Source organism: Thermobia domestica, chromosome 13 (assembly GCF_964235325.1).
Source record: "Thermobia domestica chromosome 13, izTheDome1.hap1.1, whole genome shotgun sequence".
NCBI lineage: Eukaryota > Metazoa > Arthropoda > Insecta > Zygentoma > Lepismatidae > Thermobia > Thermobia domestica.
Window position 1 is genome coordinate 134,640,054 of NC_137466.1, and position 26,241 is coordinate 134,666,294.

Sequence of the window (26,241 nt, forward strand, 5' to 3'; positions counted from 1 at the left end):
TCTTTCTTAGCCATTTGTTATTTTACGAGTATTCTCCTAGGATACTTCTTAGCGACGACCATCTTGAAGGATTCTTGGAAAGATGTGTTGGACTTTTTTTAAAAACTAATTTTCTTTCAAAAATTTTATTTTGGTTGAGAGTTTTTGAAAAGTCACGATTCTCGAGGACCATTAAACTTGTTTTGAGTGTTTGTGTGTGGATACAGATTCATAAAGCCGAAGAGGAGCAACAGTCCCATGAGAATGGTGACAAACCACTGAAAAGATCATTAATTAGGGATTCAAGAGAGGGAGAGAAAGGAAAAAAAGGGAGGGTATATGTGGGTGGGTTTCATTACCACTTTCCCTTCACTGACTTTAAAAGGCTTCTTCTTTTTTCCTCTTTTTCACAGGATGCTATCATAAACTTTGTCGCCAGATGCTTTGAATCTCTCTCTCTCTAGAGTTTTCATCTTCAGGTTTGATACTACCACTATAAACGTATTCTAGATACAAAGGTTCTTTTACGTAATGTAAAAATGCTGATACGTTTTCACTGACACGACTATTACTACGGCTACCAGGAGAACATTAAAGTATTGTCTCATGCCTGTATGAAGGGTTGCTGATGGTAGTTTATTATAGTTTCATAGTTACTTTAGCTACTTTGCAACCTGAAAGAGAAATTTCAATGGTTTTGTATATGAATCTAGTTGTTTCTTTCAGATATCGGTTAGAGTGAACACATAATCTTACACTGATGTGAAAACCATACAATTCTATTGAATTTGATAACTGAAGACTGAAATTATATTTAATATTGACGACATATTCTACAATTCTTGCTATAGACACTGTAGCTCAATGGTGAAGCACTCTCTTCTGATGCTGTTTCTGATACAATTTCTGTATACCACTCATTCTAGCTTTGGAAATTCTTGTACAAATTAAGACAAATTCTGACCAAAGCATATATTAACTAATAAATAATAACGTTTCAGTTTCGGCAAATTAATTTTGCCCTCATCAGACACATTAATGTGTCTGATGAAGGCAAAGTTAATTTGCCGAAACTGTAACGCTATTATTTATTAGTTAATATATGTTTTGGTCAGAACTTTTCTTTTAATTTGTACAATTTCTGTCTATGAATGTTATAGTGAAGAACAATAAACCCACTTCATTCGTTCAATTCCCTTTTCCTTCTACGTTTCATCAATTCTCCAAATATCACTTGTGTTTGTAATTAGTCTTATAGCCTACATAACATCATGGTGAACGTTGAAATTAGATTTAATTCATTTTAAAACGCTTGTTCTCCTGTGGTTTTATGTTTGGTTCCCAGTGAAATTTTATGTACTTTAGTGTTTATTCAATTTTATGATGGAATTAACCACGCTGTAAAGAAGTTAAAAGAAAGATCTTGTCTGGAAAACCAAAAATAATGGATATGTTACTTGTTGTTTTGGCTACTTATCACTGAACTAAAAAAGCTTATTCTCACTACTAGAGGCTTTTTTGGGGGGCTACATCGCCGTAAAATTAAAGTTGATGTTGAACGCATAACGGGAAAAATCTTACTAAGAAATTAGGCAGTTAATATACTTTTGCATACATGTTTCTTACTCAGATGTTGGTATACTCTAGTTTTTCCGACACAAATTCTACATTTTCCAACATTACAATAATCAAAATTTAATCTTGTATCCATAATTATCAATTGTAAGTCTTTGTATAATATTAATGGGGAAATTTATCTCAATTTTCCGTTTTTTCAGACACCATGTGTCGCTTGAGACAATGTAGACCTCCAAATTGTCCCTTAATGACGCACATATGATGAGTTTGCTACTATCATGTGAATAAATATGTTCGTATATGTTTTAACTTATTCATTTGCAAATACCAAGCCAATAGAAATTTGATAGTACGCTGTAGCAAAATGAAACATATGCTGTGAAGTTTGGCGTAAGAATGAGTGAAAAAGTCCCATTCTAAGATAAGTTTCTGACCTAGAATTTTTCTTACAAGTAGACCTATTGATCACATTCCTTATTCATCCGATTTAAACTCCCTGTGATTCCTGATTGTTAAAATTCGCCCTTTAATTAGCAAGCATTGATAGCATTATCATTAAAATATTAGTTTGTTTTTTATGGTTGAACCATGTCTTCCTGATCATAATTTCCTAATTTTTAAAGTATTTTTGTACTTTGGCTACAAAATACAGGATGATTATTTCAAAGCAACATTACCATAAAATAGGTCGTATGTGTTGCAACTGAGCAGCATTGCCCTATTATGGTTAAATATCATAAGAATACTCTCAGTAATTAGCAGCAGTTTCGTTGAAATAGCTTGCTACAGAGCAGGAAATCACAAATTAAAAAAAAAAAAATAACTTTCACGGAACGTAGGCGATAAAGCTTCCACAATACTAAATTTGACTGTTCCCTGTTGACGAAGATTAGAAATATCTAAACAAGAGACCCGCCAATCATGTATATGAATATTGTAAGAAAGCAGTAATGGCAATTAAATGATCACTGAAGTTATAATTCGTGCGGATAACGCAATAGAATACAATGTTGCTTGTAAGCAACACTGCCAAATGAAGAATTAAAAACTTGATAATATTGTGATATCTGATATCAAGCATACGATACTATTTACACTAGTTAGAGCTTGAAGCTATACAGGACTATTTCGAAAGCTATAACAGCCACTAATATAGAAGCTCCCAATATTTTTATAGGTACGCTGTTCCAATAGATCATCACATCTTATATAATGAAAGAAGTGTAAAGAAATTATTGATAAACATAAGAACAGACCTATTGGAACGAGATTAAATCTTTGAAATTCATTTAAAAATAAAGCAGAAAACTCAGAAATAGCAGGAAATTAAAACCCGTCAAAAATACTTGAAGGACAGATTATGAGGATCTATAGTATATTGCGAAACAAATTTTGAAAATGTTCAAATATAGATCAGTATGGTTTTGGGGATAGGGTTGCGTAATCCATACTTTTTTTTTATATAACAATAAATATGTATATTCGCATAGCTATTATTTCTGTCATATTGAAGTCTCATGCTAATTGTGGGGTGTGGCTTACATAGGTCCACCTTTTTCCTGTACTATTGTCAAGGGCTATACGTACCTAATCTTCATATGCAAAAATATTTAATAAGATGAAAACCATAATTATTATGAAGCTAAAACTTTAAAATAAACGAGCCTTAATTTTTTAAAATTAGAAACAGCTTAAAAATAAAACAAAAATATGCAAATATAACATGCAATAAATTGAAATATTTTTTCTCTCTACCTCTTACCATCTGATAAGACAATTTGTTCCCAAACAACCCCTTAATTTTTTTTTACCTGTTTTTAATTATTTCCAACATCATTCTTTCCTACCCTGCTATATCTATTACATCCTCATTAGTTTCTTCTCAACTAATTCTCATTGATATATTTTCAAAGGCCTCTAATTAATTTTCATCTCTTTTTCGTAGTGTTCATGTACAGTACTTGCTCCCGTATTTCACACGAAGACCTTAAGCATTTTAAGTAGCTCTTTTACTCAAAAGTTACATGAAGTGAGCTCTGTATTTTTCCTAAAGTGTTGTTTAGCTAGTAATTTTATTCCAATTATTTTCCGTTCACATTTTAGATTTTCATAATACTGCTCACCTCGTTATTCTTTCACCTCCAGATATTTTAGTTACCAGTGTTTCCTTCGTCCTTATCACAATTGCTTTAGACTTTCAAGTATGTACTTTAATCCATATTTTTCACAACTTAACCTCTTCAGTATCAGACTACAACGCAATTAGATCTTAGGATTCTCATGTGAATAAGTTACTTTCGGTTATGGTATTATTGTACATATAAATAGTCAAATTTCAAAAATTAAAGAAAGGGAAAAGCAAAACCATTTGCGTTCAATTGTACACATTGGTTAGAAAATGTACATTAGTATAGGCCTATCCTTATTCGATTTTATATTGCAATTTACTAATATACATGTTAGTTCTTTGTGGAAGATTAATTAAAATTGATGCCAAACTAATTTCCTAAAATTGGGAGAAGGAATGCACTACAAATTTAATTAGAAACTGATATTTTTTTCAAAGTTATCATAGAACAAACAAACTAACAGGCGAATGGACAGATAGGCAGATACACACAATTTGGCTCACCGAATAGAAGAACCCACCTTATATTTCCTTTGAGAAGTTTTAATTTCATCCCGAACATAACTTAGATTTCCGTTTTATCAAATACAGAATTACTATAGCTCAGAGCAAATTATCTCTATACCCCTTTATCGCACGTACTTAAATATTTAAGAGTACCTTAATTGCTTCACGAATTTTTGAAATTGGTAAATCTCAAGTCACAACAGATTGGCACGATGCATTGACACTGCTGTTATATCGATAGGCAGGACATGGTCCAATATATACGCCGAAACATTAGGGCGATAACACAGGAAATAACATGAACAAACACGTTATTGTACATAATTAGCGTGTTTGATTTGTGCTTATCTGGACAATACAGCTCATTCTCACTAAGTTGTCTATCCCTCAGAATAACTCAAGTTAGCAATCACTTTGAAGTGACAATGTTTACGCTTAAGAACAGCGTTATCGATTTGTGAAATTTTCTTTCACAGTACTACAGCTACAGTTCTGCTTCCATTATGGGAGAATCGAAATGTTATACCATTGGTTTGCTATGAACATGGTAGCGTATATTGGTAATACACTCTAGTAACAAGTTCACGATTCGTTTGTTGAAGTGTCTGTTTTAACTTTTCCTTCACAATTTTTTACTGACATGAACTGTTAATATAAACTGTTGCATTTTTTGGAGAAAGTGGGGACGAAGGTCATAATTGTTTATTGAAGCTTAGCATTCCTTTTCACAAACAAAACTAAGATGGGGGCATACAGTTTTAAATTTAAGATGGAATTCAAACCGCCGAAATGCATTCAATGATTTTCCATCGGGAATCGAGCCCAAGTCCACGTGCAACAAAGACACACTCGCTGGGCATTAGATCAGGAAAGAGGTTTGATAATCACAAGTTTTCTACACAGTATACATCATGAATTACGTCAAATAATTACGAGACATTTCTATAAATTACGTCTGTCTTGTTTCCTTTTTAGCCCTAAGTTCCAAAGAAGGAGAATATATATTTATGTAGTAATATATAGAAGTAATTCATATAAGGAGTGATTTTTACAAATATGAAACTTTATTATTATTGAATGAAGATATGAGTACTTTTGCTCAATTTAAAGAACTGTAGCTACGTGTACATTATGGTTATATTATAGGACTATAAAGTTTTACGTCCCCATTTCAGGTGTTGGTTCCGAAACGGGGCTTCTGTTACAGATTTTTATTATTTTATTATTAATTACAATAATACACTTGGGTAATGTAGTGCATTTTGTTTAGTTTCTACAGCGCTGTTTATTATTTTTTTAAAAAAATATTTTATATCTGTTATTCCACTAAAGTGGTATACTTTTATTTCCTGGTAAGGGATAGAAATTACAGGTAGGTTTGAGAACAGAGCATAAGGGATACTGAATCTTTAAACACAAAACTGTTGAAACTAGTTTTACTTGATATACATAATAGTAACAAAACTAAAAGTTGGCGACATGGTTCGTTAGTGTAAGGATAAATTATACTATGTTGCATAAGAATAATCAAGTTCATCATCATAATATATGATAAATTGTTATATGAAGGAAAATCACTTTTGAGAAAATATATTTTTGAAAAATCACATTCATTATACATACTATATTAAAATCTTTTGTAGGTAGAGTCAATAATGGACCAGGAATCTAGTCCTTCACCTATTTATTATAAAAATACAAATAATCTTTGTGTTTACAAAGTTCTTATAACAGAATTTCTTTTATGACCAATTTTGAAGAACATATCGTTTCGTACGGGAATCCCTTCGCTCAAAGCAGCCACCGGGGTGTCTTATAATGACTCCAGGTTATGGTCCTAGGAAACCTCAGCTCATAGCAGCCTCGTGAGGTATGGCTGTGTTGAGGAATCCCCTTCGCTTCAGAGCAGCCTCCAGGGATGTTAGGATAGGTTGAGCCCCTTAGTCCAAAGCGACCTCCAGAGCTGTAGTGGGTTGGCGATCAGTGGTCAACTGATGCCTCCTTCCTCTGTGGTTCCTCTTTTATGGATCCTCTTCGGGTGGCACGTCTTCTTTCGGTTCCCTTCGTGTCTTCCTGTTCTGTGTATCGTCTACTTGTTTGTAAACGTTAGCACGTGTCGTTCATAAACATGTACTCATGTTGTGATGTGGGAATCCTTACAATATAGGCTACAGTATAATTACTTCTGGTCTTGTGTATTCCGCAAACATCGTCTGGATGTGTTTTTCCTATTTCTCTCTCTCCCTTTCTATCTCTTCACATTACAAGTGTCACAAACAATACATTTAAATACATATAGGGCTTTTTAACCTCCTCCTGTAGTTGCATTTCTCTTCCTGTTTATGTTCTTCAGAGTGCATTGATCCTTTTTCGCATTAACATATGTAAATAAACAGAGCCATGTGAACATAAACTCCCATCAAGGATAACACTCAGATTTCTAAATCCGGAAGAAATTGACTCGTATTTTGAGCTATATCTGGGACTTTGCTAATAATAAATATACTTAAGTATAAAATTGCTTTAGATATATATATATATTTTAAATTATGAGATACACATTAATATACAGAGAACTTAGAATAACGAATTTGAAGAATACAATAATTTTGTAGCATATATTTTGTTTAGGTGTTATTACGTGTCAAAATTGTTCATAGATCTCAAAGATTTTATATTTTCTTTCTATAGTGATATTACAATAAATTTACCATACACTAGATTGTTTTCATCAGATTGTTTAATTTCTCTTAATTGCAGATAGCCAACTGCTCTTCAGTTTTCCAAAGGAAGAATCTTTTTTCAAACAAGTATTATGGTTGTTAATCTTCCCCATTCGATGCATATTTTACCTAACAATTCCTGACTGTGAGAAGCCCAAATTCAAGCGATGGTTTCCCATAACTTTTATAATGTGTATTGTCTGGATTGGAAGTCTCTCTTATGTTGTCGCATGGACAATAACTATTATAGGTAAGCATTCTCAAGTTAATTTGTAAAATACTGTTTTTTTTTACATTCTTAATAGTGAATTTTAACTTATTAGAAGAAACCTTTGATGAAAGTCCTTACTTAAGCCGGATAAATGGATGATTGTAAGCTCCAAGAAATGCTTATGAACCAACAACTTGAATCTAAACCATGTAATTGTGAAAATTTGCATTCAAGTTAAAAGAATAGTCATTAAAAATGTGTTAAAAGAAACTGAAATATAATTAGGAAGAAAAAAATTACAAGAATATTGATAAAAGACTGAAGGTCATTTCTTAATAAAAAGTAATGTGTTCTTTAAGTACTTTGCTATGAATCCTAGAACAGTCTTTCATTTAATTTGCCATCATTTATACAAAGAGAAACAATGAAGATATCTGCTATTTTGAGAGTTGTGTGTTACGTTGAACAACGCCCATTTGTTTAAGAAAAGCTATCATCAGGGTTGGTTTACTAAGCAAACAGTGTGTTTTGTCTTGAGGGCGTAGACAACGATGCTTTGACCTTATATAACAAGAAGTTTCTTGACTTGAGTTCAATTATGTGACTCAATAATCCCATAGGATCTATTTTATCAGCTAAGTGAACTTGAATTGATCGTGCTACTGCTTCGAATATAACTTTTCTTCGTTTATTAAATGCTTAAAGTAAGGTACACAAAGAATAAGAGCAACTGAAAAGGATATTTCTCTCGATAAATGCCGAAAGTAAATGTGCAAATTACTTTAAGTAATATTACCTACGAGGCGAGAAGTAAATTTTCAAATTCGAGATGAGAAGAGAATAATTACAATTGTTGTCTCATTTTCGAAGCTCGAGTCGAGACGATATGAGATATTTTTCGAGACTTGTGAGCAACACTAGTTCACCGAAGTTTTAGATTTCTCAAACTGTTTTAGTATTAAGTAATTCATAGTAGGAAAACTATAAATTGGTAAAGTGGTCGTAAAAACACAAAAAGAACATTTATCAACGTTTAAAGAAACTCAAGTAATTACAGAATATATTCCAATAATGAGGAGGATTTAAATGTTATATCACAACCTTTGAAGAAGGTTTAATTTATGCAGATGTTTTAAATATTGTTAATGATACAAAAGTATTTTGATAATTTCGAGGTGATTAAGAAAAGACCAGTGTATACATTCTGTGAAGAAGCTGACAAAACAATTGGAGATTTCTAGAAATATGTGCGAGACGAGACGAGACGAGAATTTATTTTTCGTCCCGTAGACAGCATTAACTTTAAACACGACAGATATGTGCATTTTTGCTTTTCAAATTCATTAGTAAAAATGAGATAGAATTAAGTCAATATGCTTACGATTCTCTTCCAACTTAGGTTTGATCAGATTTACTTTATGCATGCGAAAAAGTAAAGACTATAAATAAAGTGTTAAGATATTTCTTGATGTGAATGCTAGTACGTTAATTCATTCAAACACCAATCATGCATTAAGAAACGTTAAATTAAACCAACGCTAACCTGAGTAACTAAGGCTAATTTAGCTAACCTAAAGACCCCTCCCCCCAAAAAAAACCACTGTAAGCTTCTTTCCAATTGGTTTACAATATACTTTTCAGTCGTTGGATGAGTCCTATGACAAGACTAGATACATAGGAAGAATAGCCAAGGTGTACTTTGATTAGATACAATAACAACAAGTACGGCCTACCACACTAAACTTTCTCGTTTCCATATCTTAGACTGAATCATGTCATGCTGAAGTAATTATGGAAACATTTATTTAGGAAATATGAACATAATTATAGTGGGTGTTCGCGAAAACTTTACCTGAGGAAAATTTACCGCCACAAATAAAACTATCAGTTTTTGATTTCCATTTACAGTGATTTAATATAGATATTGTAGGTATATTAAATTATCTACAATATGTAATATGTAATGGATGGAAATATAGTACATCCTATATTTCCAGATGGATATATGGATGTGCTGTATACATAAAAATATAAGAGATTTGCGCATATAACTTATGAAGACTAAGCTATTTAAGATTTTCATACTTCCCTTTCTGAAGAAAACTAAACATTTCTCTCGATTAATGCAAAAGTGTTTCGACATGAAATACGAACCAGGAACGAACGAAAGACATTATTTTACTTACCCCAAAGTGGGGTAAGAAGGACCTCCAGCGTGTGATATTTTGTCCTATGAGTAACAGATAGGTAAAATATAGTGTAGTTACCTGAAAACGTTGCGGACAAATTCAGATCTGTAGCGAGTTCGAAGACTAGCTCTGCCGTGTCGTGACAAAACGCTGTAACTTTGGCGGAGAAGTTTTGCGAAAATGAGCCTTAAAGTTTTCATTCGAAAATGTGATCTGTATCGTGTAGAACCAGTGTATCTTGACTTTGGAAACACGTGGTTACATGTAATGTTACGTAAATGCATGTTGTGTGATTAAATTTGGTAAAAACTGATTGGTTGACCATTATTGCCTAGTTACACTGGTTCTACACGACACAGATCACATTTCCGAATGAAAACTTTACGGCTCATTTTCGCAAAACTTCTCAGCCAAAGTTACAGCGTTTTGTCACGACACGGCAGAGCTTCACATAGAGACAGGACTAGGATATGAGCGAAAGGGCTGCAGAGTCTAGGTCATATGGGAAAGTGACATTAAAGTCAACTACGGTGCATCCCTCCAGCAAGGGCGCCGATTTCTCTGTAAATTTGGGGGGGTCCATTCAGATGCAGAAGACACATATGAGGATTTTAAGACAAATTGCATTCAAATTATGCCAAATATTGTATATTCACAAATACAATGAGGGGGCTCACATGAGAGCTTTGGGGGGCCCGGTCCCCCCTGAATTGGCACCCTTGCCCTCCAGCAAATCAATGAATTAGTTGCAAACTAGTGAAACAACATTCGAATCCACCTTGTTAGTTCGTTATTTACTAAATCTAATAGAAACGCCCAATCGTGCATATTTTTGTCACTATTCGATAAGTTTTTTCTTTTTTAAATTGAGAAATGAGACGTATTAATATATATAATAAATATGAGAATGTCATGAATTAAATTGCTTTATATGCAAAAAATGATTATATAAAAATAACGAATCTCATTCCTCAATATATAATACATAAGAGTAAGTGTTGGAAGGCTGTCAAGACAAAACATCGAGGGAAGCTATCCAAGGGGGTCTGTTTGGTTCATGACAACGCTCCAGCTCATTCTGCACAAGACGAAGTCACACATGCTGCTTCTTTGGGCTATCAAATTTTGCCTCACCCCGCGTATTCTACAGATATTCCACCCAGTGACTTTTCTTCTTTCCGCGGATGAAGATACCATTGCGTGACAGGCATTTCCGGAATGACTATGAGGTGATTTTCGACATGGACGTTTCCTGAACAGCCAAAATGAAGACTTCTACAACCAAGGTTTCCGCCAAGTCGTCCATCGTTGGGAAAAAATGCGTCACATTCAAGGATGAATATATAGAGGACTAGCCACCATCACCAGGTTTCATGATCGCAGATTGATGTTTTCGAGGTGATAATTAAGCTTTGTGACTACCCCTCGTAAACCCACACTCTCGTCCTTGCATAGTTTGTGAAATATACGCCTCTGAAGTTCATTTTTGTGACAAGGACAAAATATAGGCTTTTAATTTAGTGTGAGTCATCTTATCCTTCTTTCTACATCTGTTCGTGCAAAGGATGAGATGTCTACTTGCGTATTTGAGATTTTTTGCGACCAGCCCATTAACTGGGAACAAATACCCACGGTTCAAATAACATGCTTACACAATACATTTTGGTTTGTCTGTACTAGGCCTGTGTCATACAGATCAGATTACTAATAAAGGCAGCTATCCCTAATGAATTAACTGGAATTTAAAAAGGAAACTTCGGGAAGCAGTAGCCTCCCCTCAACACGTGAATCCGTCACTGTCTATATAGGCCATACCTGTTATTAATTATATTCTAGTAATATTTCAATCTTTAACTGGAGTATTGTTAAGTAAGTTTTATTATACATAGAATTTCTTACCAAGAACTAAATTGAAAATCTCGGTGGAGCTGTTATGCTTATCAAGTTACTAATTTATTCCTCTAATCTAGGGAACTGTAAATTTTAGTAATAACCTGTCAGAAATGTTAATTAGAATCTAGGTTTATTAGGCGTGCTATCTAAAGCACCTCATCAAATTTATGACACAAGAACGACATCTTTATTGTAAAAATCTAATTGATTTTCAGTATAACACTGACAAAGTAGATAAGCTATTTGCTTCTCTTTCAAGTTAAACATTTTAGAAGAAATTTAAACTAGCTTTTGGTCTTCTTTGATTGATAGATATATTGGACCATAGCCTTGCAGATAAAGAATAGTTCGTGTACAATATGAGAATATGGAGGTCGCGGTGATTCAGTGGTGGAGCGCTCACCTTTAGTGCATGGGGTCTCTGCTTCGATCCGAGCTCATGCAAAGTGTATTTTGTGGTGGTCAAACACCGTGTGCATGAATTTTCTCGGTGTTTTCCCGTTTCTTCTACTTTGCTCATTTTACAATTCATTATCATGATCACAGTCTGTCTTACCCCTGGTGCGTAATCGTGTAATGTTAAACGAGAAATTTCATTTTATTTCAATATTAGTATACAAAAGTATTTAGTAGTTATCAAGCAGTTATATAGCAATTAGCAATTGTTAGCTTTATTTCTTCACAGTGGAGAGGACCCAAGATTTCCGTGTAGAGCTATCTTGACTTGATTTAGTGGAGTCGTCACGCTAATGCTGAAATAGTTCCTTTAAATAAGTTTCCCCTTTGTTCTTATTTGGCACCATAAACCTTGCAAATTTCTTCCTTTAGTCTAATACCATGTGTATAGCGTTCTTTAAAAAAATAATCTGTCCGTCCATTAATCTTTTAAAAAAGCCTTGAACTAGAATACATAACTGAAAATAAAATAAAACTAAAGAAATGTGATCGCTCCTTTGCAATTAAGCTCTTGTGAAGTGAAAATACTAAATCGTTCTGAGTATCATAAGAAGAATCTTTTGAATTTTAGATGAGAACAAAGTAACATAGCATATGGTTTGCATTTAAGAAAATGCAAGTGAATTAAGGCCATCGACATCACATGTACAGGCCTGCTCGGGCCTACAAAGGGGCTCAGACCGTAAAATTTTAAATATATAATCATATTTCTCGGGCGCTTTCGGGTCTAACTTTGTAAATATACTATACAACGATATCTATTGGCCCGTTCTTTCTGGAACTTTTAAAGCACAATTGCAAAATTAAACCTCTCATTACTGTAAATAAAATACAATCTTGAGTTAATTATTAAGTTTCCGTAATTCGAGCTTACTTCGGGCTGATTTGATTATCACATGAGCTCGGGCCGGGCCTAAATGCTAAAACATATTTCGGACTCGGGTCGGTCCTCACATTATAAATTCACGGGCCGGGCCGTGCAGACCTCTAATCACATGTTCTAAAAAAATTTTCGCTCACTTGTACTACTAACCTATAGTGTTACTTTTGCAATTCTTTTACAATCCTGCATTTTATTTGGGTCTTTCCACAATGTTGGACCACCCTGTATTACGAAATAATAGTCCTTTTGAGTTTACTGATGAAGCGACTTTTGAGACACATTACACCTAGGTATATCGTTGCAATATTGAGACATATAATTCGAGAATTTTTTCAAACAGAATACGGGATCATTCTTCGTACAGTGCAGTGCAACATCCACTTACGTCAGCTATGACGTAAGACAAAATGTGCTGCTCCAAAACTGATAATAAACTCATTATGTAATAATTGTGGGATTGAGCGAGCCAGAAAGCGATTAATTCTAACATTCCTCAAACCATGTTTAAAATATAGGATGAATCTAATTACTTAAAATAACGAGGTTATCACTGGCTGTAATTTATTTTGAGAGTAAGAATACGAACAATGGAATATAGTTAAATTTCATACCCATACCAACATACATAGTAGGCCTACTGCCTATTTAACGGTAGAAAGAATGCAGTCTGGAGCATACACCTATTTGGTCGTCTATAATACATAGACCCTGCCTGTTTGAAACAACGGAGAAAGATGACTCACCGAGCCAGATTACTATTTTCTAAGTATTGATGGTCATGGGCCCCCGAAGGGTAGGGTAGGGTGGGGCCCGAGCTCCTCTGGCTCTCGAAAATGTATTAAATTTCGTAAGATTTTCTAAATACAAATAAAAAAAAAATACCAAACGTAATATAGCAACCAAGGATTTGAGCCACCCCCCACCAGAAAATATTCTTTGGTCGCCCATGCTGATGGTCTATATTTTTAGTTCTCGATACCACCTTTTACGCGGTACACTTGCATTCAGGGCTGCCAACTTTTTTTCAGAAAAAATTGGGACGAGACAATCGGTGTTGGAGTCCCCCTTTCTCTCCTTAGAGACGACTACACGTACGACGAGTCCTTGGAAACAATGTAAATAATGAGTTGAATAACATGAACCTGAATGAATGCGGCACCTTATTTTATTTTTTTTCCACCCACTGCTCAATATATGCAAGGTATATGCAATATATGCAAGCAATACAGAGTGGCCCAAAAGTAGGTATACAGTTCCGTACGGTCGGTCATGGCATTTTATATAATTTACTTATTGTTATCTATACAGATACTTATACTTATTGTTATTGCCTTAGTTTCTTCCTTATCTATTCTTAATTTATTTCCACTTATACCTTAAGCTCAGAACAAACCAAAGCAAATAACTTCATTATCTTAATGCATTAAAATGTTATACTTGATCGATGGTGGTCTGTATACCTACTTTTGAGCCATCCTGTATATACAACAAATTCAACCAATGTCTTCATTATCATCCATCATTGTATGTAAATATATATATATATATATATATATATATATATAACAACGTCGAAGAACAGAATAATACTGCACAGCGATGTGAACAATGCGATTGCGCACCAAACCAAAAGTGAAGCAGAAGACTCCGACACTGGTGGCAGGTCTGGCAGACGGCCGGTACCCGGTATACAGTGGCGTATTTAGGGGGTGCTATCGGGCTCAAGCCTCACCCCTTAATAAATTTGGCACCGGAAAAGAAAAATATAAGCGCTTATTCACGTGTTGTACATAGCCTCCTCCGAAACAAACCCTAAGTACGCCACTGCCGGTATAGTTAGTGTGGTGGCTACCCGCTGAAGCGAGCGCTAGTGCTCCTGCCACTGCGGAGGTTGCAAAAACAGTATTTTTAGCGCTGCATGGAATATACTATCATCATAATCGGCTGGATTATCAACTCAAACCAATTAGGTAATAACTATAAATTAAAGACCATCTGCTTACTATTTTTTCATGAGTCAAATTAAAACACAAATTTGTTAAATTGATTCTATACATAAAACTGTGAGTGTAAAAGAATAAGTTATTCTTTTGTAAAAGTGGCCCAATAAAATATTAATTAACTTTGAAAATTGATAAATCGGGACAATATGCATCCCGACGAGTGTCAGGTCGGGACGCGGGACAAATAAATCAGAAATCGGTACAGTCCCGACAGAGTCGGGATGGTTTGCAACCCTGCTTGCATTGACAATGGTGGTCAGAGGTTTCGAAATCGATATCTGACCAAGGATATTAAGATTATACAAGTTTCATTGAACTGTAATTATAGAAATAAGTAGTTCTAGATGCTGACTGAATTTGTTCTACAATATTACCTTCTTGGTTCTTTATAACAATCTTCTATGTTCGGCGATTCCTCTTCCATAGTCTTAGTTTCTCACCTATTCCTCTTCTTTGATGCTTTGCTATGATTTCTGTAGGCACTCATCCCCTTACACATTATTGTTTTCAATACATTTAATACACCTGGGCGGTCTAGGCTCTGACTATCCAAATAACCACACAATTTTCCTTTATTTGGAAATCGGAGAAGATACTCATTCTGTGTCTACCCTAGGGATTCCCAAATGTTTTTGGTCTAAAGAGCACACTGACTTCTCCATTAAGTCCCAAGGACCAAATATACTTTCAATTTGTGGTATTTGCACACTTTTCCGGATGCTGTATTTATACACAAAACGCTAAAGCCTACGAAAAATGAATCTGCACCGAGGAATGCAACTCCTCCCTTCAGAAACACTTTCTAAGGTAATAATAACGCATTGCCTAATAATAAAATTTTAATGTTTTAAAGCCTTAACATTTTGGACCTACTATATGGCACAAAGGTCCCTATTTCATTACATAGCAGGTGACTGAATTTGCTTAAGTAACTACTTATAACCAATAGCTCTTGCAAGAGAAAAATTTATTTCTACAAGGAAATATTTTTTATCTACTTTTATATTGAGCATGTCACTACTGCACAAACTATCTACAAGCAAACTACTATTAAATGTGGATATTAAATACTAAAATAAAATTAGCTGAAGAGGAATCCTGGGAACTTCCTTGACACCAAGACCTGGAAAAGAAGGAAATTATGCATATAATTAATGTAATTAATCTGTTAAAACTTTCCTGTATGGATATTAAGATAATTCTAATGTGTACTTATATTCTGTTACAGTAATAATATCCTTCTCCAGATTGGTTATTGTATGTTCTATTTCAGCTTACAGTAATCACATATATTTCTAAATTGTAATCGGGTTTGATAAATCTTATGTAAGTTGTGTTGGAATTGCGATGTTTGTGTTAAATCTAGTACCTTTCTGGCGTCAGCTTCTCACTTTCCTAATCTGGAATGCGATTAATCTAAAATATGTTTTTTCTTCTGTGGAGATGATCTCCGGCTGGCGACCCAATCGATCCTAGTGACACCTCACGTTTTGGATGTGAATGTACACTCATGTCCAAAATGATTGTCGTATATCTATAACTTGTCTTGTTGTGGAAATATAATTTGATAGTGATTTTGCAGGGGTACTTCTAATATTGTTACTATGTGTATAATCGGGAAATGTATATTTGTGGTAAATTTCATAGGAAAAGAATTATAAATACGAAAATTAGAATAAGTAAAACAAAATGTTGCTAAGTGGACAGGAAAGATTTTTTTTTCGTTACATTGTTCTTATTTACTGCTCTTTTGACATGAAATTTACCACATACATGTCTTTGCCGATTATACACATACTAACATTATAAGAAAAGCAGGCGAAATCGTTATCAAATTATATTCCTACAACAGAATATTGATAGATATGCGACAATCATTTAGGACATGATTGTACATCTGCGACTAGCGTTGTCACGAAATAACTTTTATACCGTTGTGCGATGTCATGTCATTTATCACGGAGATTTGTTGTGCTTACTGCAATGGACTGGATACATTGTAGTACACTCGTTTAGAGCCATGCTGCGGATGGCTGTTACTGTGTATTAAATCCAAATTTATATAGTATTTACATGTATACAAGGATTCATTGAAATTATTGTAAGATTATATGAAGATATATTATGCATAAATACATATTTTGATAAGATATCACAGAGTATTAAATGTACAGTTCGTGTTGGAAATAAATCCTTGGCCACTCCTCTTTTTGAGAAGTCTTGTACTGTTCCGTTCAGTTGCAATTAAATCAAACTAATGTGGATTTTCATTGGGCAGTTGTTTATTTACAAGTGAAGTATTAGTTTTCACGGCTTCCTTTTATAGCAAGGAGAGTGGCAAAGATTTTTTTTGACAAGACTGTACATTTATTGTAGAATCTGTATAGTTGCTGATAAGCGTAGAGACCTAATTTCTTATATTGCTACATTATCTTCTAGAATTATCAGCTTTAGTGACAATATATTTTGGAACTGAATTCCAATACCAAGCCAATATACGTATATAGTTTCGATTAGGTTCAAGAATCAAAAGTAGTTATATGAAAGAATTTAACATGCATTTCTCTTTAAGATCCTCTGTATCTTCGACCATATATATTGATTGATTGGCTGGCTAAGGGTGAAGTCTCTGTTGTAAGTCTCTCACTTTTTCTCTTGAGGGTACGAATGTAGCAAGCTTTCAGAAAGAAAGTACCACACAATAGCATTCTTTCAAGATTTCCTGACCGACTTCGAAAGCTAGCTGGAAAATTTAAAAAACAAACAAACAAACAAAAAACTTCTTATTCAGCATAAGCATTGATTGCTTCATGTCTAGTCGTCGAAAACAACCTTTTCTATAGAACGTTTGCGTAGAATATCCCACGGACCTACGTAATTGGCCAGGATGAAATATCTTCAACATAGGATAGTCTTTCAAAAGTAGAAAATAGTTGAAGAAAATTCTATGCAATATTTGGAAAACTTTCTTCTATTTGCTGTTAGCGAATAAAAAGAAAGTTTTCTAATCATGACACACACTTATTATTATTATTATTATTATTATTATTATTATTATTATTATTATTATTATTAAAGTTGTAGTAGTTTCTGTTCGACATTGTACATTTGAACACCCGATAGTGCAAGTGGTGACATGTATTAGTGACTATTTATTATTAGGAATTAACACAATAAATTGAGATGAATTTGATGATTCATTCAAATAGCAACGAGTGAAAATACGAAAATGAACAATGCATATTTTTTAGTAAACGAAAATTTATACCTTCATCACTGGTTGATTTGTTTTTTTTCTAGATATTTTTTGCCGGAAGTGAAGCTATATAGACAGAACCTACAATTTAAAGAGAAATCTGAGCCACTGTAGTTTATTCGATAATGTTCCATATTTGTACTATCTTTGCTAATTTTCATATTTGTAAAACGATAACCGTTCTTTAACTCTCTACCAGATAGAAGTGCATTTATTAATAATCATATCGGTGTTTGTTTATTTATGATATTTGATTTATTATTTTTATCATATAGTAATGAACTAATTAAAAAAACACACACATTCGATACGTGAAACTCGCTATGAAATCTCTCAGAATAATGTGCCCCATACCGGTCTTTTAACCAGCGCGCGCGCCTTTGGTTCAGGAGGTCCTTGTAGAGGTATGCACGGGCCGGAAATTTTAACTTCACCCCGGCTTGGTTCGCCGTCAATTTATAATGTGAGGCCCGACCCGAATCCGAAATATGTTTTAGTCTTTAGGCCCGAGCCTAGCCAGAGCCCGTATGATAATCAAATAAGACCGAAATAGGCCCGAATTACAAAAACTTAATAATTAACGCAAAATTATATTTTTATTTACAAGAATTAGAGTTTTAATTTTGCAGTTTTACTTTACGGTCCGATAAATATCGTTGTTCAGTTTATTTACAATGTTAGGCCTGAAAAGTTCCGAAAAATATGGCTGCATATTTAAAAATTTATGACCTGAGCTCGATGATCTAGGCTTTGTAGGCCCGAGTCCGACCCGCGGGCTGGGCCTAAGCCCCGGACTCTACGCGAGCTCGTGGAGACCTCAAGGTCCTGAGCTTGATTCTTGATGAGAGACAGTTGAACGCGTTACAGTGATTCGGTTTTCACTTAAAATTTTAAGTCCACGTCTCACAGTTTCATTGGTGAAAACAGATGATGAACTTCAATGAATGAAAGAAACATTCAAAATTCTTTGTGAAATTACCATCCTCTCTTCTACACAAGACGTAAGGCATACTCAACTGTGTGGAGTATGTCTAAAATAGTCTTTTAACAAGTAAAACATATATAAAATATTGTTATCAATTCAGAAATAAGAAAAAAATAATTTCTTTCCCTTAGTTATATAGAAAACTTAGAGAGAGTCTATCATTGTCGTTGCATTATATTTGTTGTACCGTACACCAAAATCTATTATTATTATTATTATTTGGACATTTTTCCTTAGATATGTTCTGTTCTAAGCTTAAAAAAAAGAACGTTTGTACTTATGAATCTTCTAAGAAAATATTGATGTTATGTGGACAAATAAAGTATAATTTCTCTCTCTGATCAACATTGTGCGTGCGAAACCCATTACGCAATAACTACTACAAGAATAACATACCTTTAGAAAAAAGTGAGAGATTTACCGTTAGAGCACACACACTAGACAGTAGAGATAATGGATTGGCCTTGTAGGGGTTATTACACCATTAGCATACCAGAGGAGCAATATATACACAGTTGAGGATACGAAAGGAAATTGTAAGAGCATCCCTACATGACACGAGGGTAGCACACACATGCAAAAAGAAAATAAATTATATGCGTGTTATTGGATTCATTGCTCATTCACGGCAAAAAACATTACACATTCTATAAAACTAAACTGAATAATAAAACTAAACGTTTTTGCCATTATTTTCACATAAATTCCAACTTTACAAATTTGCGTAATAGTTGCGTACACGAATAATAGATCTAGAATTCTTCAATATATACAATATGGTATATACTGTAATTAAATAAGGATTTTTTAAACAAGGAAGAATTCTTCTAAGGCATAAGAGTTAACAACTATTTCATAAAAATGTTATCCAAAATAGTGTATACTAATCAGTACTAAATCAAGAATTCTGTAGAATCATTACAATAACAGGAAACAAACTATTTAATGAAATGTACACTCATGTCCAAAATTATTGTCCCATATCCATAACTGCCTTCTTGTAAGAGTATAACTTGATAATGATTTTGCAGGGCACTTTTAATACTGATACTATGTGTATAATCGGGAAATGTATATTTGTGGTAAATTTCATAGGAAGAGAATTATAAATACGAAAATTATAATGAGTAAGATAAAATGTTGCTATATGAACAAAACAATCATTTTATTGTTCTTATTTACTGCTCTTTTGACATGAAATTTGCCACACACATGTCTTTGCCGATTATACACATACTAACTTTATAAGAAATACCGGGCGAATTCGTTATCAAATTATATTCTTACAACAACTTATTTATAGACATGCGACAATATTTTTGGACATGAGTGTACATTATATTCTACAGGTTTAGTTCTAGAGCAATTTCTTGGATTTTTAGTCACATCTTCTAAAATTAAAACAATTTTCTCATCAAACTGCACAATGTTAAGACATTTCAGTAGTATGCGTAATTTATATTTGAATAATAGGATAGTTTGATATTTCTTGAATTTCGATGACGTAAAATGCTTATGTAATATTTCATTTTAAAAAATTATTTATTATTATTTTTACAGGTGATACGTTTAGAATACCTGATTCTGTGATGGGAATTACTTTTCTGGCAGCTGGTACAAGTGTTCCTGAAGCAGTGTCGAGTGTGATAGTTGCCAGGCAAGGTAAGATTCGCCATTTCCAGCTATGTCTTTCTAGTTAGCAGTTTCCTAAATCGAACTTCTTGGTTTAATAAAATAACAGATACATGAAATAATTGCAACTGCAAATGAATGCAACTTATAAGAGATTCAATAGCTCTACACAAACTTTTATTTTTTTTATTTTGCCTTTGAGATCCGCGCACACACACACACACACAAAAGATTTTATGGTACTGTACAAGCATAAACAAGATCTCTGTAATACATTAGATTTGTTTTAAGAATAAATACTTATCATAGTAAACGAGTGTGTGAGATCACTTAAGAATACATATCTTTTTTAAAGTAGTTGATAGAAGTAGCACACTCACGGAGTTAAGAAGGCCGAAAACACACTAAAGCAACTTAAAGATAAAAGTAAATAACAATGCAGAAAACGGTTTCTAATAAAATTTGAAACATCATCTCCAATTTATTGTCTCGTGTTTCTAATTCTTTTTACTATACACCTAAAGTATGTGTCAGAGTATATATCTACAGTAAGGTCACACATTGGCAGCAAGATAGCCTATTCAAGCTTTAGGAATACAAGCAGGAAACTCTAAACAATGGAAATTAGCCTTGTGCTGCACACTCAAGCGGGAGCATGCTTAGCGTGGAGAAGGTCTCCCCCGGTGTGTTACAGTTTTCCGAGTTTCTGTCCGAGCAAATTAGAGAGGGGGAGCGCGAAAAAATAGTGGATGAGTTTGTTGAAGCTACAGAGTGCAACTTGTTTGTGGTAAAACAGCTGACAATTTGGATTATGTTAGCACTAAAGTTCAGGATACAAAATAAACATGGGAAGGCTATTCTGAAATTAAAAATAAAATAAAATAAAATAAAATAAAATAAAATAAAGAAGCCATTTAGCAATCTTTCTCTCTATTTCTACATATTGAAACACAAGGAAACAAGTAAGCAAGCAACAAAAGTATTATTTTTTTCATGATTCATCGTACCGTAAAGGACTAGTACATATAGATACTAATATGTTTTGAAACTTACCTTCACGGTTACATGACTAGCGTATGCATAGTGCGATAGTCACTAGTATGTTTCGCGGTTGGAGTTTATTACTTCTGATTCAGCGTCTCGCATAGGGATGTTCTTGGTGCTAGAAAAAGATATTGAATCCCAAATCAATCAAGAAACCTAACCCGTTTTAAAGCTGAAAAAATTCGAGGCAATACAAATGGCAAAGCAATGTGGGAAATGCGGGGGGGGGGAGTACTGAAATGTCATTTTCGTTTACAGTAATTATTATTATTCATAATAGTCCTTTGTTATGGAAGTCAAATTTCTGACTATGGCCCGTGAATATATTTGACACAATACATCGGATATCAATTAGTAAAGAAAAAGTTTAACAAACTAATTTTAAAAAGTCCAAAAAGTAGATTTGTATGAAATACGATTCTTCGAAAATACGTTCAGATGTTAGACTTTTTTTGGGTCAATATTAAAGATGAGAACAATAATTGAAAATGGAAAATTAAACTTCTAGTTTTGTATCCTTGTTTATGCTCTACAGGATAAAAGGCAGTTGATTAATAGAGGTGAATGATTATGAAATAAAGTAAGTTGATAGGAATTGCAAAGGGTTATAAAAACTTGTTCAGAACACTGAAATTTATTCACATGTCTTTGCCTATAAGAAACAATGCAGTTCATGGAGCCAAAGAGGTATCCTTGAGTAGATAGGATTAACTGGTAAGTATAATATTAACATTGCGTAGATATCCTATTTGCTGTCAAGGTTACTGGATGTTATAAACTTACCGTTTAAAGTTCAATATAATGGTACCATTGTTAGGATAAACTAATTAGCTCTATAGCCTAGGGAACCCAGAAGTTCAATGCCGCATTCGCAAAAGCTCTCCATTGGCTTCTATCTTTTGCCATGGATCCAGTTTCTACTTTGTATTCCTATTTCTGCGAGATCCATCTTAATATTGTCCTCCCATCTGCATCTATGTCTTCCTAATGGTCGTTTTCCGATTCGAATGCCAGTTAAAACTTTGAAAGCGTTCCTACTTTCTTTCATAGTGGCCTGCCTACCTGAGCCTCCTAGATTTTATTACCCTAACAATGTTTGGTAAACGATGTAAATTATGTAGTTCCTCGTTATGAAGTTTCCGCCATTCACCATTCCAGTTTCTCTTGGGTCCGAATATTCGTCTTAGGATTTTGTTTTCAAACACTTTCAGCCTGCGTTTTTTTCCCTCAGAGTAAACGACCATATTTCGCAGCCATACAACACAACAGGCATGATTATCGTTTCATATCTTTTAAGCTTCAAATTACTGGACAGAATTCGCGACGACAAAAGGTTTTGGACTGAATAATAACACGAATTCTCTACTTTTAGTCGACATTTAATTTCTTCGTGAATATGCTTTTAGTCTGTTAATATTGATCCTATTTTTTTTTTCCTTTTTACGATTGCTCCTAGGTTTATTGTCAGAATAAATAAAGTAAATTATGTCATAAGCTTGCTTTTGCTTAAATGATGATGTTCAATGTTAGCAAAAAATGTTAAAGTAGAACAATGTATTAATATTTGTGAATGTAGTATTAATTATTTTCTCCTGTTAATAATACATCCTTCTTTCTTTCAGGGCATGGTTCGATGGGCATCAGCAATTCTATAGGATCTAATACTTTCGATATTTTACTGTGTTTGGGCCTTCCATGGCTAATCAAAGCGTCATTTTTTCCAAAAGAAAACGGACACTTCATTGCAATAAACTCTAGTGGTTTAGAGTATAGTGCCATTTCTTTGTTGTCGACACTGTTGTTGCTGTACATCGCCTTTTCGTGCAACCGTTTCCGACTCGATAGAAATGTTGGAATTGCTTGCCTTGCAATGTATTTTGTGTTCCTTGTGATTGCTACTCTTATTGAATTGAATGTGTTCTTTGTGGTGAATTTACCCACATGTGGAAGGTGAGGAACGAATTTTGTTGTTGAAGGGACTTTTGCAAGATTTATTTTTTTTTAAAAAATATTGTGAATGGCATGAAGCATTAACATCAAACACAAATGTGCATAAACTGCTATAATATTGTAGTGCATGTGGACTCGTTGAGAGAATAATTCCTTGGTTTGTGTTGTATTTGTTTTATTGACAATGACGGCTATTTTCACAGAATGCCACAGATTAAAAACTATACCTTGTACTTAAAATTGAATAAGCGTGAAAACAAACTCTTGATTTTAATGGTCGTGACCTTAGCCAGCGTGAGTTGAAATTCAGAATTCTTCATGCAAATAATTTCTTACATACTGTCAATATGTTATTTTCCTCACCACTAGTACGACATTTCTTATTTGAAATATACATGTAAAAATAATTCTCACTGAGAATAATACTAAGTTTGAAGCAGGACGTAAAGTCTTGAGAAAAGATTCTTTTCGATCAGATCTCATGAAGTAACACTACTTGCCACGTTGTTCTGCTTTAAACATTACATAAGACGTCATCGAAGAAGTTGTGTTTAAACATTTGAAAACGTTCTAGGTCTTTCTTTTGTCACGTTTGATACGTGGCAATAATGTGAGCAACTATTCTTTACGGGTGTTAACACATACAATTGAAAATCCTGAACACTACATTTTTCATCCTTTTTATATTTCAATTATTATAATGGCAATATTATTAGCATGTACAAACTAGTTAGTATAAAATATTCTCAATCGAAAATAGTTTATTGTTTTAAAGTTAGTATTTACAAAGTTTAATTTTCATTTAGCTCTCATTTTATATGAATTGGATTCTGATTACTGTTACGATTAGTATGTCCATACTTCATTTATGTCATTTAAAAGAAAAAGACTTAAAGTTTTGTTCTATCTAACTTTGAATATGCGAGTTGATGATTTTGGTTGATCCGTAGTCATCTAGACATGATCCTGTTTCGAATGGCAAAATATGTAATTTCATGAGAAATTAAGTGGATAAGATAAACTTGTGTTGAATTCTTTAGTTGAATATATATGTCACGTAATTATTTTGACTTAAAATCTAAAAGTCGTTGAAAACGTACTTAGGACAAAAACTATTGTTCAGTATACATTTTTAGTTAGATTTCTATACTAGAGGCAAATTTTAAGATTTGTTACTGAGAATTTAACTTCAAGATTGTTTAGCACAAAGACATGTTATTGAAACTGTGCATCTATCAAACATTAAAAAAACAATAATAATAATATGAAAGAGCTCAGTTTTGTTCTTTACGAAAAGTTAGAAGTTTTGTTTACCTTTCAGTTAAACAAGGACATTTTTATTTTATGTTTCGTCAAGGACATTTTTACGTGATGTTTCGTACTTAGAATGGAAAGGCATTCGTTAATAATACGATATCAGCAAGAAAAGTTTCTTGTGTTAACATTTGTTTATTTACATTTTTTGGATACAAATACTATTTTAACCCGGTTAAAAATTCTGGATATGAATTATATGGAGGTTGTCTACATTTCAATAAATTTAATTTCTGAATGTTCTTGTTCATGACTCCACTCAATTATATAACAATTGGAATTTAATATATTGTCTAAATTCATGACAATACAATTATTTTGTATATATCACACAATACAGTCACATTAAAAAGTTATGTATGAAGGGAAATGTTTTTTTTTTTTACTTTTCTCCTTGACAATGAATAGATAATATTTTGTAAACCACATAATATTTCTGTTTTAAAAAACCGTTTTTATGCCTTTAGAATGTAAGTCGTGAGCATAAATACATACATCCTTGTATTTTGATCTCTTGTCAATAACTTCGGAAATAATGGACTTTCTAGTACCGTTCTCGGTAAGCTACGAACTACTACATTCCTTTTATACTAAGCACCCAAAGTGGGGTCCCTTTTTTCCGAAGTTATTAATATGAAAGGGGAGATACGTGTTTTGGCTGGCGATTAGACTCTTACGCATTATTTTAATATTACGTGTAAATAACTTAAACATTTAGTTAAGGTAAATTCAACTTTCTTTGAAATTGTTTGAAAAACTATTACACAATATTAACATTTGGAACATATACTTAAGAACGATAGTCATGAGTTATGAAGATGTTTCATAATTTTGTATTCACTACAGTGTGCTAGTGTGCTAAGGATACTAAACAGTAATCTTACATAAAGAAAATAGATACATTTTTTTTTTGCGTGTGAGCATATCTTTCAGTTGTAAAATGTCACAAGTTTTTTTTTTTTTAATTTCAGCAATATGAGTATAGTTTAGATGCAAAGAAATGCTCAAGTTATTTATTTCGAGTTTTCATATTAGAAATTACAACGAAGATATTTAAGATAACTAAATATTTCCAAATTGTAAAAAAAAAAAAAGTTATACTGCTAGGTATTCGTAAGTATAAAAAATTTTTAAGCAACTAAACGTATTTTTTTAAATATAAGGCATCTTATATAAGCCAAGAAATTAGATACGTTTTTTTTTGTAAATTAAGATTATTTGTTACAATTTAATTTACTGTTCTTATTTAATTTACGAGAAAAACTGGAAATCTGTATCTCTTTGTTATAAATCTTGTATCATACTTTATATATGAAAATAAAAGAAGTTTAGAAATGTTTGTTCCTTCCGATTACAAAAATATCCATTAAAAAGCATCAAAATAAATCATATAGATTGTTAGACAGAAAAAGTGTAGCTTTGCCACTAATTGAGGATTCTGAGCTCGATGTATGTAGTTAGAATGATTAAGCTTTCAACGAAAAATACATGGAAAAGATTAACAGAAGTC

At 33.2% G+C, this 26,241-nt stretch overlaps 1 protein-coding gene across 2 annotated transcripts in view; it reads left to right on the forward strand.

Annotated features, from left to right (window-relative positions):
* The window catches only part of zyd (sodium/potassium/calcium exchanger zydeco), a 328,654-nt gene extending 302,846 nt beyond the window's left edge, over nt 1-25,808 (forward strand). For both annotated transcript variants that reach the window (XM_081736516.1, XM_081736517.1), the window contains exons 7-9: nt 6,953-7,165; nt 20,352-20,453; nt 23,090-25,808. In XM_081736516.1, coding sequence (XP_081592642.1) covers nt 6,953-7,165; nt 20,352-20,453; nt 23,090-23,421 — 647 coding nt within the window. In that variant the 3' untranslated portion in view covers nt 23,422-25,808. The remainder of the gene's footprint in view (nt 1-6,952; nt 7,166-20,351; nt 20,454-23,089) is intronic.
* The last annotated feature ends 433 nt before the right edge of the window (nt 25,809-26,241 follow it).